The sequence below is a fragment of the Triturus cristatus genome, chromosome 4_1 (assembly GCF_964204655.1).
Source record: "Triturus cristatus chromosome 4_1, aTriCri1.1, whole genome shotgun sequence".
Taxonomy (NCBI): Eukaryota; Metazoa; Chordata; class Amphibia; order Caudata; family Salamandridae; genus Triturus; species Triturus cristatus.
Window position 1 is genome coordinate 70,187,304 of NC_140585.1, and position 15,657 is coordinate 70,202,960.

General features: G+C 51.9%; 1 protein-coding gene across 2 annotated transcripts in view; it reads left to right on the forward strand.

Moving 5' to 3' along the window:
• The window catches only part of RHOD (ras homolog family member D), a 135,534-nt gene that overhangs the window by 44,370 nt on the left and 75,507 nt on the right, over positions 1-15,657 (forward strand). For both annotated transcript variants that reach the window (XM_085651616.1, XM_085651615.1), the window contains exon 2: positions 9,428-9,515. In XM_085651616.1, coding sequence (XP_085507742.1) covers positions 9,428-9,515 — 88 coding nt within the window. The remainder of the gene's footprint in view (positions 1-9,427; positions 9,516-15,657) is intronic.

Below are 15,657 nucleotides of genomic sequence, written 5' to 3' on the forward strand. Positions count from 1 at the left end.
AAAAGTCTCACCTGCAGTGCTTAATTTGTAAACAAATATAAGTGTCTGGGCCCTCGTCACTGCAACTTGCACCACCGATTACCTCTAGCAGCACTATACCAATACAGCTACCGCCATCACACACCAACAAGTGAGACAAGTGGGGCTATTCCAGGCTCCAAAGCTACAAGGATGGCTTGGGTAGGTATCAGTCATTTTAAGGCATATTGGACTAATAAACAAGCGTTGTGCTAATCTGTAAACTAGACAAACAGCACCACCATGTGGCAGATTGTCATAAACACCGGTGTTGACAATTAAGTGCATGTGCCGAGCACCGGAAACCACGGGCCCAAATTAAGAACTCGTCACCTAGATTCTTTACTCCCAAGTGACCTCAGCAGCCAGCTGGGGAAATCTAGGTACATAAGGGAGTTCATGGGCGTCCCCTTGCTGGATGTCACACACAGGCTCCCACCAGACAATGCTCAGTCGGCCCTTCAGGCATCTCATGGAATGAACTCTTGAAGGGAGCATCAGCATCCGAAAAGGATGTGACCCTGGAGCAGTCAGAAACACACTGAGCGGTCGAAAGGCGAAGTGGACCAGAGAGAATCCAGAACATCCTTTAGAAAAACAAAGGGTTCTGGGACCGACCACAGGCAGCTCTGGAGCAGCCGGGGTCAGTCTGAGCTCAGTCTGGGCTCAGCTCTTGCAGGCCTCGAGCGTGTTGTAAGACTGCTGTAAGGTCCTGTCCAGGATTCATCGTAGTTTTAGGGTCTAGGAGTTGTTGGCGTTGCACCCTGACAATAGCTGGACGCCTCGGTCACTTCTTCAGCTCTCACCGACCTTGGCAGAATGAAGGGCAGCTCCTCCCTGTAGTCACTGTGATACTTCACACTGAGGAGTGTCCCCAGGAAGCAACAGGTATCTCGTTGAAGAGTCACTGACTGGAGTAAAAAGCCACGTGGGATGAATAACCTACAGACAGATGTGAAAGTAAAGAATTGTTGAGGAACCGGGCACTCACAAAACCCGGACCGGAGTGTCTCAGGACTAGATCCAGCAGGATCAGGCTTCCAGGCGATGAAGCAAGGATTCCAGGAGAGGGCACAGGAAACTCAGGAATTCAGAAGCAAATAGTCTGGTGGAAACCCGACCACCACATTTACAGGATCCTTTGTGACACACCGGCTGTGCTTAATTTGTAAAATAATAAGTGCCAGGGCCCTCATCACGTTGCTTCTGCAGCCTGCACTGCCCACTGCCCCTGCCAGCCCTGCCAACGACAGCACCAACGCAACTACTAACATCACACTCCTACAAGTGTGAACATTCGGACTATTGCAGGCCCCCAAAGCTGCAAGAATGGATTGAGCAGAAGGTATTAATCATGTTTAATGTATACTGAATTAATTAATTACTGTTGCTGTGCTCATCCCTTAATAAGACAAACAGTGCCACCATGTGGTAGACTGTCATAAGGGCTGGTGTTGACAATCAAGTGCCGGTGACGAGCACCAGACACCATCTCAAAATAAGCACTGCACGCAACACTGAAAGTTCCAGCTTCTTTTACAGAGTGAAATAGGAAATAAGTGAAAGAGACCACAGGAAGTGACATACGGGAAGTAGTGTCTTCATGATGGATTGGGATATGACAGCATTACACACTGTGGAGGTGGCCGTGATCTCAATCCGTCTCTCAGTCTTTTATGAAAGTCGAAATCTTTCCCTGGGGCGATGTCCGAGGCTTTGCCCATCCAGAGTTTTCAAAGTCCGACATCTCCTCGCCGAGCCTCCACAGAAGCCGTTGGCTTTGGCACCAAAAGCTCGGGGCAGGACAAACCTAGATTTCATAGCTGAAGGGGTCGTTTCTCAGGACGGATAGATTTGCCCCCTTGCCCAGGTCCAAAGGTTGGCTTTTAAGCAAGTCAAAAACCTCCTGCGGGGCAAACCTGAAAGCTGTAGCTGGACAGGGCTCTACAAGGCCTACTACCTTTGCTGCGCGGTTCTGCTGAACCAGGTTGCAGCGTGGCAAACAGCTTCGAGTGGGACAAACCTCATTTTCTTGCCAGCAATCGGTGTGATCTCCCTGGGTGCGTTTCGGCACTGTGTCCCAGTTTCTGTAGGTCAAAAAATTGACTAAGTCACAACTTTTTCAAATTTCCACTTGGTCAGACCTGCAGCCCCAGCTCCTGGGGGCAGGCTTATAGGAACCAGGTTTCTCTCTCCACCCAGGCCTCCTACAAGGTCCAGTCCTCAATGGTCAGCTGGATTTCTTGGGGTCAGGCGCCATGCTTTTTGTGCCCCTGGACCAGGCAAACAGAAGGGCAACAATTTGACCCTTGGAGTCAGTTCCCTTTGCTTGGTGCCAGCAGAAGTTAGTAGTCTTTGATGCCGCGTGTGAGCCCTCTTCTGCCAGCAAGAGTTAGGAGTCTTCTGCCAGCAGGAGTCAGGAGTCTTCTGCCAGCAGGAGTCAGGAGTCTTCTGCCAGCAGGAGTCAGGAGTCTTCTGCCAGCAGGAGTCAGGAGTCGTCTGCCAGCAGGAGTCTTCTTCCAGCAGGAGTAAGGAGTCTTCTTGCAGCAGGAGTCAGGAGTCTTCTTGCAGCAGGAGTCAGGAGTCTTCTTGCAGCAGGAGTCAGGAGTCTTCTTGCAGCAGGAGTCAGGAGTCTTCTTGCAGCAGGAGTCAGGAGTCTTCTTGCAGCAGGAGTCAGGAGTCTTCTGCCAGCAGGAGTCAGGAGTCTTCTGCCAGCAGGAGTCAGGAGTCGTCTGCCAGCAGGAGTCTTCTTCCAGCAGGAGTCAGGAGTCTTCGTGCAGCAGGAGTCAGGAGTCTTCTTGCAGCAGGAGTCAGGAGTCTTCTTGCAGCAGGAGTCAGGAGTCTTCTTCAAGCAGGAGTCATCTTCCAGCAGGAGTCAGGAGTCTTCTGCCAGCAGGAGTCTTCTGCCAGCAGGAGTCTTCTTCCAGCAGGAGCCTTCATCCAGCAGGAGTCAGAAGTCATCTTCCAGCAGGAGTCTTCTTCCAGCAGGAGTCCGTCTTCTTCCAGCAGGAGACAGGAGCCTTCATCCAGCAGGAGTCAGAAGTCATCTTCCAGCAGGAGTCTTCTTCCAGCAGGAGTCCGTCTTCTTCCAGCAGGAGTCAGGAGTCTTCTGCCAGCAGGAGCCAGGAGTCTTCTTCCAGCAGGAGTCAGGAGTCTTCTTCCAGCAGGAGTCTTCTTCTAGCAGGAGTCAGGAGTCTTCTTCCAGCAGGAGTCAGGAGTCTTCTTCCAGCAGGAGTCAGGAGTCTTCTTTCCGAAGGAGTCAGGAGCCTTCTTCCCGCAGGCGTCTTCTTCCCACAGGAGTCAGGAGTCTTCTTCCAGCAGGAGTCTTCTTCCCGCAGGAGTCAGGAGTCTTCTGCCAGCAGGAGTCTTCTTCCAGCAGGAGTCAGGAGTCTTCTTCCGGCAGGAGTCTTCTTCCCGCAGGAGTCACGAGTCTTCTGCCAACAGGAGTCAGGAGTCTTCTTCCAGCAGGAGTCTTCTTCCAGCAGGAGTCAGGAGTCTTTTTCCAGCAGGAGCCAGGAGTCTTCTTCCAGCAGGAGTCAGGAATCTTCTTCCAGCAGGAGTCTTCTGCCAGCAGGAGTCAGGAGTCTTCTGCCAGCAGTAGTCAGGAGTCTTCTGCTAGCAGGAGTCAGGAGTCTTCTGCCAGCAGGAGTCAGGAGTCTTCTGCCAGCAGGAGTCAGGAGTCTTCTGCCAGCAGGAGTCAGGAGTCTTCTGCCAGCAGGAGTCAGGAGTCTTCTTCCAGCAGGAGTATTCTTCCAGCAGGAGTCAGGAGTCTTCTTCCAGCAGGAGTCTTCTTCCAGCAGGAGTCAGGAGTCTTCTTCCAGCAGGAGTCAGGAGTCTTCTTCCAGCAGGAGTCAGGAGTCTTCTTCCAGCAGGAGTCTTCTTCGAGCAGGAGTCTTCTTCCAGCAGGAGTCTTCTTCGAGCAGGAGTCTTCTTCCAGCAGGAGTCTTCTTCCAGCAGGAGTCTTCTTCGAGCAGGAGTCTTCTTCGAGCAAGAGTCTTCTTCCAGCAGGAGTCAGGAGTCTTCTTCCAGCAGGAGTCAGGAGTCTTCTTCGAGCAGGAGTCTTCTTCGAGCAGGAGTCTTCTTCGAGCAGGAGTCTTCTTCGAGCAGGAGTCTTCTTCCAGCAGGAGTCTTCTTCCAGCAGGAGTCTTCTTCGAGCAAGAGTCTTCTTCCAGCAGGAGTCTTCTGCCAGCAGGAGTCAGGAGTCTTCTTGCAGCAGGAGTCAGGAGTCTTCTTGCAGCAGGAGTCTTCTTCCAGCAGGTTCATCTTCTTCAGATGGAATCTTTCCGCATCAAAGAATGTTCGGAGGTGGTGCTGGAGGGTGCCAGATTTATTCTGCGCACTAGCCAGCGATTACAGAAATTCTATCACCAAAACCCATTTTCTCGCACCCTCTCCCCCCGCCTTTAGGAGCACTTACTCTTTGCTTTGTTGTAAAATGACTCAGCAGCCTGTTTCAAGATGGCAAAACCAAGCTGCCATCAGGCAGTTCTGGTTTCAGATCCTAAGCCACATTCCTGTTGAGATGACCTCTCCTCTCACCAGAGAGTGGCAAAGCTGTTTCTCCTTCCTACTGTGACTGGGGCATGCATGTGGTAGCAGGTCCTGGAAATGAAGGGGAGAAGCTCTCCTTGGCGTCTCCAAGTCTAAAGGAGTAATGCTAAAGGTATCATGTGTTTTGACAGCTGCTCCTGTACACTCCAAGGTAACTAATCCCTACCAAGTGGTCAGCAGGTATCCCCCATTGACCTTTCCTGGTCCTGGTTTCACAGGCAGGACATTGTCTTCTGAACCAGGGTTGTTAACTCTCAGAGCCAAGGATGTGTATTCCAGATCTGGAGATGTGATGAGTGGCAGAACTGGTTTTAAGCCACTTCTGGCTCAGGCAGCCTAAAGCCTTTTTATATTTTTTATAAGAAATTTTGAATCCCACCTAAACGTACTTAGGGAAAGTCTACAAGGGCTACCAGTGAAATAGCTTTGGGCTTTTATTCCACTGTGAGAGCACACTATCTCCGATATGCAGTGTGATTTATTTTTATATAATAGCACCCTGTTCTGTGAGCTTACAAGCCAACTTTGGGAGCGACATCTGAATCTATAAAAATAGACTTTTCCTACATGGCAGCAGCATTTTTACCTGTCACGTGTCACTGCTGTGCACGTAAGCTGCAGCGTAGCCTGAGCAGAGTGGTGCTCCTAGCAGACATATATTTGTGTCATATATGTGGATGGTGTACATATACACTGCAACCCACAGTTATGCTAATCTCCGGGACACTCTTCAAGTAGTCGTACGCTCAATAAATACCGAAACATACAAACATATAGAAACATATATATAACATTTAAATTTTTCACCCCATAAGTGCACCGTAGGCACCATTTACAATGAACTTAGGGAAAAGTTAATCAGGCCCAGTAGAGAATTCCGATGTACAACACAAGCTTATGAGAGGATGCCTGAGTACTTTACTACTGCTTAGCAGTGGTAAACCGCACAGAGGGCTAAAGCCAGAAAGAATAAGGTTTAGAGAAAGGAGATACATCTGGTTGACTATGCAGAAAAGGTGAATTAACTGCACCCATGCACTTGAGCTGAGGATGTCACCCACCTACTTTACTTACCCGTGAAACCCCACCTTACTCTTTCAGGAGCCCTGTAGATATTACCCACATCCTACCCGTGCCCTGACGATGCCAGCAGCGTCCTCGGGTGCCCTCAGTATTTCACCTCCTCTGGCAGGTAACCGGCCTGTTCAGGTGTCTGAAAGACCTCACAGGTCTATTCAATCCCTTATGTGTCCCTTGGGTGTGACTCATTACTGCCCTGTCCTCACATTTGGCCATACATCTCATGAGGCTGCCTATCCTGTCCCAGGACCCTGTCTCGATGCACTCCTTGCCTGGTGACGTCAGTCCTACAGTCCTGTTCAGGTTTCTGATGACCTCACAGGTCTGGTCCATGCCTTCTGTGTCCCTTAGGTGTGACTCTTTACTGCCCTGTCCTCACATTTGGCCATACGTCTCATGAGGCTGCCTATCCTGTCCCAGGACCCTGTCTCGATGCACTCCTTGCCTGGCGACGTCAGTCCTACAGTCCTGTTCAGGTTTCTGATGACCTCACAGGTCTGGTCCATGCCTTCTGTGTCCCTTAGGTGTGACTCTTTACTGCCCTGTCCTCACATTTGGTCATACATCTCATGAGGCTGCCCATCCTGTCTCAGGACCCTATCTCTATGCACTCCTTGCCTGGTGACGTCAGTCCTACAGTCCTGTTCAGGTTTCTGATGACCTCACAGGTCTGGTCCATTCCTTATGTGTCCCTTGGGTGTGACTCATTACTGACCTGTCCTCACATTTGGCCATACGTCTCATGAGGCTGCCCATCCTGTCCCAGGACCCTGTCTCGATGCACTCCTTGCCTGGTGACTTCAGTCCCACAGTCCTGTTCAGGTTTCTGATGACCTCACAGGTCTGGTCCATGCCTTCTGTGTCCCTTAGGTGTGACTCTTTACTGCCCTGTCCTCACATTTGGCCATACATCTCATGAGGCTGCCTATCCTGTCCCAGGAACCTGTCACGATGCACTCCTTCCCTAGTGACGTCAGTCCTTCAGTCCTGTTCAGGTTTCTGATGACCTCACAGGTCTGGTCCATGCCTTCTGTGTCCCTTGGGTGTGACTCTTTACTGCCCTGTCCTCACATTTGGCCATACGTCTCATGAGGCTGCCCTTCCTGTCTCAGGACCCTGTCTCGATGCACTCCTTCCCTGGTGACGTCAGTCCTACAGTCCTGTTCAGGTTTCTGATGACCTCACAGGTCTGGTCCATGCCTTCTGTGTCCCTTGGGTGTGACTCTTTACTGCCCTGTCCTCACATTTGGCCATACGTCTCATGAGGCTGCCCTTCCTGTCTCAGGACCCTGTCTCGATGCACTCCTTCCCTGGTGACGTCAGTCCTACAGTCCTGTTCAGGTTTCTGATGACCTCACAGGTCTGGTCCATGCCTTCTGTGTCCCTTGGGTGTGACTCTTTACTGCCCTGTCCTCACATTTGGTCATACATCTCATGAGGCTGCCCATCCTGTCTCAGGACCCTATCTCTATGCACTCCTTGCCTGGTGACGTCAGTCCTACAGTCCTGTTCAGGTTTCTGATGACCTCACAGGTCTGGTCCATGCCTTCTGTGTCCCTTGGGTGTGACTATTTACTGCCCTGTCCTCACATTTGGTCATACATCTCATGAGGCTGCCTATCCTGTCCCAGGACCCTGTCTCGATGCACTCCTTGCCTGGTGACTTCAGTCCCACAGTCCTGTTCAGGTTTCTGATGACCTCACAGGTCTGGTCCATGCCTTCTGTGTCCCTTGGCTCTGACTCCTTTCTGCCCTGTCCTCACATTTGGTCATACGTCTCATGAGGCTGCCCTTCCTGTCCCAGGACCCTGTCTCGATGCACTCCTTGCCTGGTGACTTCAGTCCCACAGTCCTGTTCAGGTTTCTGATGACCTCACAGGTCTGGTCCATGCCTTCTGTGTCCCTTAGGTGTGACTCTTTACTGCCCTGTCCTCACATTTGGCCATACATCTCATGAGGCTGCCTATCCTGTCCCAGGAACCTGTCACGATGCACTCCTTCCCTAGTGACGTCAGTCCTTCAGTCCTGTTCAGGTTTCTGATGACCTCACAGGTCTGGTCCATGCCTTCTGTGTCCCTTGGGTGTGACTCTTTACTGCCCTGTCCTCACATTTGGCCATACGTCTCATGAGGCTGCCTATCCTGTCCCAGGAACCTGTCACGATGCACTCCTTGCCTGGTGACGTCAGTCCTTCAGTCCTGTTCAGGTTTCTGATGACCTCACAGGTCTGGTCCATGCCTTCTGTGTCCCTTGGGTGTGACTCTTTACTGCCCTGTCCTCACATTTGGCCATACGTCTCATGAGGCTGCCCTTCCTGTCTCAGGACCCTGTCTCGATGCACTCCTTCCCTGGTGACGTCAGTCCTACAGTCCTGTTCAGGTTTCTGATGACCTCACAGGTCTGGTCCATGCCTTCTGTGTCCCTTGGGTGTGACTCTTTACTGCCCTGTCCTCACATTTGGTCATACATCTCATGAGGCTGCCCATCCTGTCTCAGGACCCTATCTCTATGCACTCCTTGCCTGGTGACGTCAGTCCTACAGTCCTGTTCAGGTTTCTGATGACCTCACAGGTCTGGTCCATGCCTTCTGTGTCCCTTGGCTCTGACTCCTTTCTGCCCTGTCCTCACATTTGGTCATACGTCTCATGAGGCTGCCCTTCCTGTCCCAGGACCCTGTCTCGATGCACTCCTTGCCTGGTGACGTCAGTCCCACAGTCCTGTTCAGGTTTCTGATGACCTCACAGGTCTGGTCCATGCCTTCTGTGTCCCTTAGGTGTGACTCTTTACTGCCCTGTCCTCACATTTGGTCATACATCTCATGAGGCTGCCTATCCTGTCCCAGCACCCTGTCTCGATGCACTCCTTGCCTGGTGACGTCAGTCCTACAGTCCTGTTCAGGTTTCTGATGACCTCACAGGTCTGGTCCATGCCTTCTGTGTCCCTTAGGTGTGACTCTTTACTGCCCTGTCCTCACATTTGATCATACATCTCATGAGGCTGCCCATCCTGTCTCAGGACCCTATCTCTATGCACTCCTTGCCTGGTGACGTCAGTCCCACAGTCCTGTTCAGGTTTCTGATGACCTCACAGGTCTGGTCCATGCCTTCTGTGTCCCTTGGGTGTGACTCTTTACTGCCCTGTCCTCACATTTGGCCATACGTCTCATGAGGCTGCCCTTCCTGTCTCAGCACCCTGTTTCAATGCACTCCTTGCCTGGTGACGTCAGTCCTACAGTCCTGTTCAGGTTTCTGATGACCTCACAGGTCTGGTCCATGCCTTCTGTGTCCCTTGGGTGTGACTCATTACTGACCTGTCCTCACATTTGGTCATACGTCTCATGAGGCTGCCTATCCTGTCCCAGGACCCTGTCTCGATGCACTCCTTGCCTGGTGACGTCAGTCCTACAGTCCTGTTCAGGTTTCTGATGACCTCACAGGTCTGGTCCATTCCTTCTGTGTCCCTTAGGTGTGACTCTTTACTGCCCTGTCCTCACATTTGGCCATACGTCTCATGAGGCTGCCTATCCTGTCCCAGGACCCTGTCTCGATGCACTCCTTGCCTGGTGACGTCAGTCCTACAGTCCTGTTCAGGTTTCTGATGACCTCACAGGTCTGGTCCATTCCTTCTGTGTCCCTTGGGTGTGACTCTTTACTGCCCTGTCCTCACATTTGGCCATACGTCTCATGAGGCTGCCTATCCTGTCCCAGGACCCTGTCTCGATGCACTCCTTGCCTGGTGACGTCAGTCCCACAGTCCTCTTCTTTCTCTCCATCCCTAGGTGTACATCCCCACCGTCTTTGAGAAGTACACAGCCAACTTTCAAGCGGGCAGCAAGAGCGTGGAGATCAACCTGTGGGACACTGCCGGTAAGAGCGGCGCGTGCATTCTGCTGCTGTCCAGGAGGGGGCGCGTGACCAGCCATGCGCCTGGAGGAGGGTGCCCTGGGGACAGGAGCACTCAGATTGAGAGGTGTATGGCTGTGTATGTGTGTGTGTGTGTGCGCGCGTGTGTGTAGTATGAGAGTGTACGTGTGCATGTGTGTGTGGGTGTGCATGAGTGTTTGACATGTATGCATACGTGTGTGCTTATGTGTGCATGTATGTTGGGTGTTTGTGTGTGTGAGTGTGCACACATTAGTGCGTCTGTGTGTATGTCTGAATGTGTGTACATGTGTACAAGTGTGTATGTGTGGAGAGTGTGCATTTTTTAGTATATGCGTGTCTCCTTGTGTACGTGTATGTAAGTGGTGTATGTCTGTGTATATGGGTATATGTGGCGACTGTGTGTGGTTCGAGTGTGTGCTTGAGCATATGTGTGTTTGTGCATATCTTTGTGCTAATACATGTGTGTGTGGGCGTTTCTACTTGTCTGAATGGATGGGTATATGTGTCATGTGTGTGTGGGCTTCTGTGCATGTGTTTGTATGCATGAGTGTTTGGTCATTTGTGTATATGTTAAGTGTTTGATTGTTTGTGCATCTGTCTATATGTTTGCAGATGTGTTTTTGTGTGTTTGTGCTTATGTGTGTTTGTGAGTATCAGTGTTTGCTCATGTATGCATGCACGTATGTGTGGTGTCTGTGCATGGGTATATGAGTGGCGTGTGTGTACATGTGCATGTGTGTGGGGAGTATATGTGAGTTTGCACATTTGTGTGTATGTGTGGTGTGTCTGCTTGTATGTGTGTACGTGTATATGTGTGAGTGCATGTGTGTGTATAAGTGGTGTGTGTTCAATGGGATGTAGTTAAAGACCGCCTTTGTTGGGGGCTTGACCCCCCCACGTTTAAAAGTGTGTTTGTTTCAGACCCTTATCCAGGGATGTTACCTGTGCTCGAATGTCCTAACGTTTGTTCTGTTCCAACTTCTGGAGTTAGCAAATTAACCCTTAATCGAAGTCATGTTACCTAGTGTAGTCAGGTCCATGGGTGCAGGCGGGGGTGGGTAGGCCAGTGAAAACACACAATCAGAGAAAAAACACAAGGCAGTGCAACGCTGGTTGCCAGACTGCATATCTTTATGCACTTGTATAGAGTATAACTGTGCAACAGTTTTTATCGGTGTTAAACTAGTTAAAAACACCCTTGATCCCTGTGGGTAGTGAAGAGAAGGGTTTCTTATGGGATGATGAATGCAGTTAATTTGAAAGGATTAATTGCACGCAATCTACAAAACTTGAATTGGCAAACAAGTTAGCAAACGTATCATAAGACAGAGAAGAAATATTCAGACATATGACATTGTGTGAGCATTTTCTGTCACTCATTTTACCAATCTTTCCATGTAAGTGCTTGCAGCGTCGGATGACACGTGTTCCCACCTCTGGGCTTTTTAAGGATGCCTTTAAACGGTGCTCTTGGATGGGGAAGTAGTTTCACATCTCACCCTCGACTGCTCTGTCTCTCCCGCCTTCCCTCAGGTGCTGACAGTATGTGCTAAAGGGACACCTCAGTCAGTGTGTTCGTGTAGCTGCCCATGCTATGTTATAGGCCTCTCGGCGCTGTGCGCGCACCCAGAGGTTTTGTTTCCACGTTGATCTGGGGTTCCCTCTAGGTTGGGGTCTGCTTTGATGGAAGTCATAGCTCTTCTCTTGTATCTCCCCCGGTCAGCATCCCTGAGTACAGGTACCCTGATTCCACTGCCTGTGTCACTCAGTCCAAGGACCTCTGTTTCTCGCTCGGTGTCCCTCTCTTATGGGTCCCTGTCTCTCAGCTCCAGTGCACATGAACCACAGCACCGGTGTCAGTGCCTCTCACTTCCAGTGCCCCGTCCCCTGTCCCAGTGTCTGTGTCCCTCAGTTCCAGTGTCCTTTCTCCTCCCGTCCCAGTGTCAGTGTGCCTCACTTCTAGTGTCCTTTCTCCTCCCGTCCCAGTGTCTGTGTCTCTCAGTTCCACTGTCCTTTCTCCTCCCGTCCCAGTGTCTGTATCTCTCAGTTCCAGTGTCCTTTCTCCTCCCGTCCCAATGTCTGTATCTCTCAGTTCGTGTCCTTTCTCCTCCTGTCCCATTGTCTGTATCTCTCAATTCCACTGTCCTTTCTCCTCCCGTCCCAGTGTCTGTATCTCTCAGTTCCAGTGTCCTTTCTCCTCCCGTCCCAGTGTCTGTATCTCTCAGTTCCAGTGTCCTTTCTCCTCCTGTCCCATTGTCTGTATCTCTCAGTTCCACTGTCCTTTCTCCTCCCGTCCCAGTGTCTGTATCTCTCAGTTCCAGTGTCCTTTCTCCTCCCGTCCCAGTGTCTGTATCTCTCAGTTCCAGTGTCCTTTCTCCTCCCGTACCAGTGTCTGTGTCTCTCAGTTCCACTGTCCTTTCTCCTCCTGTCCCAGTGTCTGTGTCTCTCAGTTCCACTGTCCTTTCTCCTCCCGTCCCAGTGTCTGTATCTCTCAGTTCCAGTGTCCTTTCTCCTCCTGTCCCATTGTCTGTATCTCTCAGTTCCACTGTCCTTTCTCCTCCCGTCCCAGTGTCTGTATCTCTCAGTTCCACTGTCCTTTCTCCTCCCATCCCAGTGTCTGTATCTCTCAGTTCCAGTGTCCTTTCTCCTCCCGTCCCAGTGTCTGTATCTCTCAGTTCCAGTGTCCTTTCTCCTCCTGTCCCATTGTCTGTATCTCTCAGTTCCACTGTCCTTTCTCCTCCCGTCCCAGTGTCTGTATCTCTCAGTTCCAGTGTCCTTTCTCCTCCCGTCCCAGTGTCTGTATCTCTCAGTTCCAGTGTCCTTTCTCCTCCTGTACCAGTGTCTGTGTCTCTCAGTTCCACTGTCCTTTCTCCTCCTGTCCCAGTGTCTGTGTCTCTCAGTTCCACTGTCCTTTCTCCTCCCGTCCCAGTGTCTGTGTCTCTCAGTTCCAGTGCAGATGAACCACAGCACCAGAGTCGGTGCCTATCGGTTCCAGTGTCCCGTCCCCTGTCCCAGTGTATGTGTCTCTCAGTTCCAGTGTCCCTGCTCCTCCTGTCCCAATGTCTGTGTCTCTCAGTTCCAGTGCCCCGTCCAAGATCTCAGTGTCTGTGTCTCTCAGTTCCAGTGCCCCATCCCCTGTCCCAGTGACTGTGTCTCTCAGTTCCAGTGCCCCGTCCCCTATCTCAGTGTATGTGTCTCTCAGTTCCAGTGCCCCGTCCCCTGTCCCAGTGTCTGTGTCTCTCAGTTACAGTGTCTCTCCCCGTCACAATGTCTGTATCTCTCAGTTCCATTGTCCCTGCGCCCTCTGTCTCAGTGTCTGTGTCTCTCAGTTCCAGTGCAGATGAACCACAGCACCTCAGTCAGTGCCTAACCGTTCCAGTGCCCGTCCCCTATCTCAGTGTCTGTGTCTCTCCGTTCCAGTGTCATTTCTCCTCCAGTCCCAGTGTCTGTGTCTCTTGGTTCCCGTGTCCTTTCTCCTCCAGTCCCAGTGTTTGTGTCCCTCAGTTCCAGTGTCCCCGCCCCATGCCCAGTGTCTGTGTCTCTCAGTTCCAGTGTCCTTTCTCCTCCTGTCCCAGTGTCTGTATCTCTCAGTTCCACTGTCCTTTCTCTCAGTGCCAGTGCAGATGAACCACAGCACCAGAGTCGGTGCCTATCGGTTCCAGTGTCCCGACCCCTGTCCCAGTGTATATGTCTCTCAGTTCCAGTGTCCCTGCTCCTCCTGTCCCAGTGTCTGTGTCTCTCAGTTCGTGTCTCTCCCTGTCATAGTGTCTGTATCTCTCAGTTCCAGTGTCCCCGTGCCCTCTGTCCCAATGTCTGTGTCTCTCAGTTCCAGTGCAGATGAACCACAGCACCAGAGTCAGTGCCAAATCGTTCCAGTGCCCGTCCCCTATCTCAGTGTATGTGTCTCTCAGTTCCAGTGTCATTTCTCCTCCAGTCCCAGTGTCTGTGTCTCTTGGTTCCCGTGTCCTTTCTCCTCCAGTCCCAGTGTTTGTGTTCCTCAGTTCCAGTGTCCCCGCCCCCTGCCCGGTGTCTGTGTCTCTCAGTTCCATTGTTCCCACACCCCTGCCCAGTGTCTGTCTCTGTAAGTTCCACTGTCCCTGCTCCCATGTCCAGTACCTGTGTCTCTCAGTACTAATGTCCTTTCCCCTCCAGTCCCAGTGTCTGTGTCTCTCAGCTCCAGTGTCCTTTCTCCTCCATTCCCAGTGTCTGTGTCTCTCAGTTCGTGTCTTTTCTCCACCAGTTGCAGTGTCTGTGTCTCTCAGTTCCAGTGTCTTTTCTCCTCCAGTCCCAGTGTCTGTGTCGCTCAGTTCGAGTGTCCCACTCTCATGCCCATTGTCTGTGTCTCTCAGTTCCAGTGTCACTTCTCCGTCAGTCCCAGTGTCTGTCTCTCAGTTTCCGTGTCTTTTCTCCTCCAGTCCCAGTGTGTGGGCCTCTCGGTTCCAGTGTCTTTTCTCTTCCAGTCTCAGTGTCTCTCAGTTCCAGTGTCCCCACCCCCTGCCCAGTATCTGTGTCTCTCAGTTCTGGTGTCCCAGCTCTCCTGCCCAGTGTCTGTGTCTCTCAGTTCCATTGTGCCTGCTCCCCTGCCCAGTGTCTGTGTCTCTCAGTTCCCCTGTCCCCGCTCCTTTGCCCAGTGTCTGTGTCTCCAGTTCCAGTGTCCTTTCTCCTCCTGCTCCAGTGTCTGTATCTCTCTGTTCCATTGTCCCCACTCCATTGCCCAGTGTCTGTGTCTCAGTTGCAGTGTCCCCGCTCCCCTGCCCAGTGTCTGTGTCTCTCAGTTCCATTGTCCCCACTCCACTGCCCAGTGTACGTGTCTCTCAGTTCCCCTGTCCCTGCTTCGTTGCCCAGTGTCTGTGTCTCCAGTTGCAGTGTCCTTTCTCCTCCTGCCCAGTGTCTGTGTCTCCAGCGTCCCCTATCTCAGTGTCTGTGTCTCTTAGTCACAGTGCCCCGTCCCCTGTCCTAGTGTCTGTGTCTCTCAGTTCCAGTGTCCCTGCTCCTCCAGTCCCAGTGTCTGTGTCTCTCAGTTCCAGTGTCACTGCTCCTCCAGTCCCAGTGTGTGTGTCTCTCAGTTCCAGTGTCCCTGCGCCCTCTGTCCTAATGTCTCTGTCTCTCAGTTCCAGTGCAGATGAACCACAGCACCAGAGTTAGTGCCTAACCGTTCTAGTGCCCGTCCCCTATCTCAGTGTCTGTGTCTCTCAGTTCTAGTGTCTTTTCTCCACCAGTCCCAGTGTCTGTGTCTCTCAGTTCCACAGTCCTTTCTCCTCCCGTCCAAGTGTCTGTATCTCTCAGTTCCAGTGTCCTTTCTCCTCCTGTCCCAGTGTCTGTATCTCTCAGTTTCACTGTCCTTTCTCCTCCCGTCCCAGTGTCTGTGTCTCTCAGTTCCAGTGCAGATGAACCACAGCACCAGAGTCGGTGCCTATCGGTTCCAGTGTCCCGTCCCCTGTCCCAGTGTATGTGTCTCTCAGTTCCAGTGTCCCTGCTCCTCCTGTCACAGTGTCTGTGTCTCTCAGTTCCAGTGCCTCATTCCCTGTCCCAGTGTATGTGTCTCTCAGTTCCAGTGCCCTGTTCCCTGTCCCAGTGTCTGTCTCTCAGTTCCAGTGCCCCGTCCCCTATCTCAGTGTCTGTGTCTCTTAGTTCCAGTGCCCCGTCCCCTGTCCTAGTGTCTGTGTCTCTCAGTTCAAGTGTCCCTGCTCCTCCAGTCTCAGTGTCTGTGTCTCTTAGTTCCAGTGTCTTTTCTCCTCCAGTCCCAGTGTCTGTGTCTCTCAGTTCCAGTGTCCCCACTCCCCTGCCCAGTGTCTGTGTCTCTCAGTTCCAGTGTCATTTCTCCTTCAGTCCCAGTGTCTGTGTCTCTTGGTTCCCGTGTCTTTTCTCCTCCAGTCCCAGTGTGTGGGCCTCTCGGTTTGAATGTCTTTTCTCCTCCAGTCCCAGCTAGTGGGCCTCTCGGTTCCAGTGTTTTTTTCTCCTCCAGTCCCAGAGTCTGTGTCTCTCAGTTCCCATGTCTTTTCTCCTACAGTCCCAGTGTTTGGGCATCTCGGTTCCAGTGTCTTTTCTCCTCCAGTCTCAGTGTGTGGGCCTCTCGGTTCCAGTGTTTTTTCTCCTCCTTTCCCAGTTCCAGTGTCCCCACACC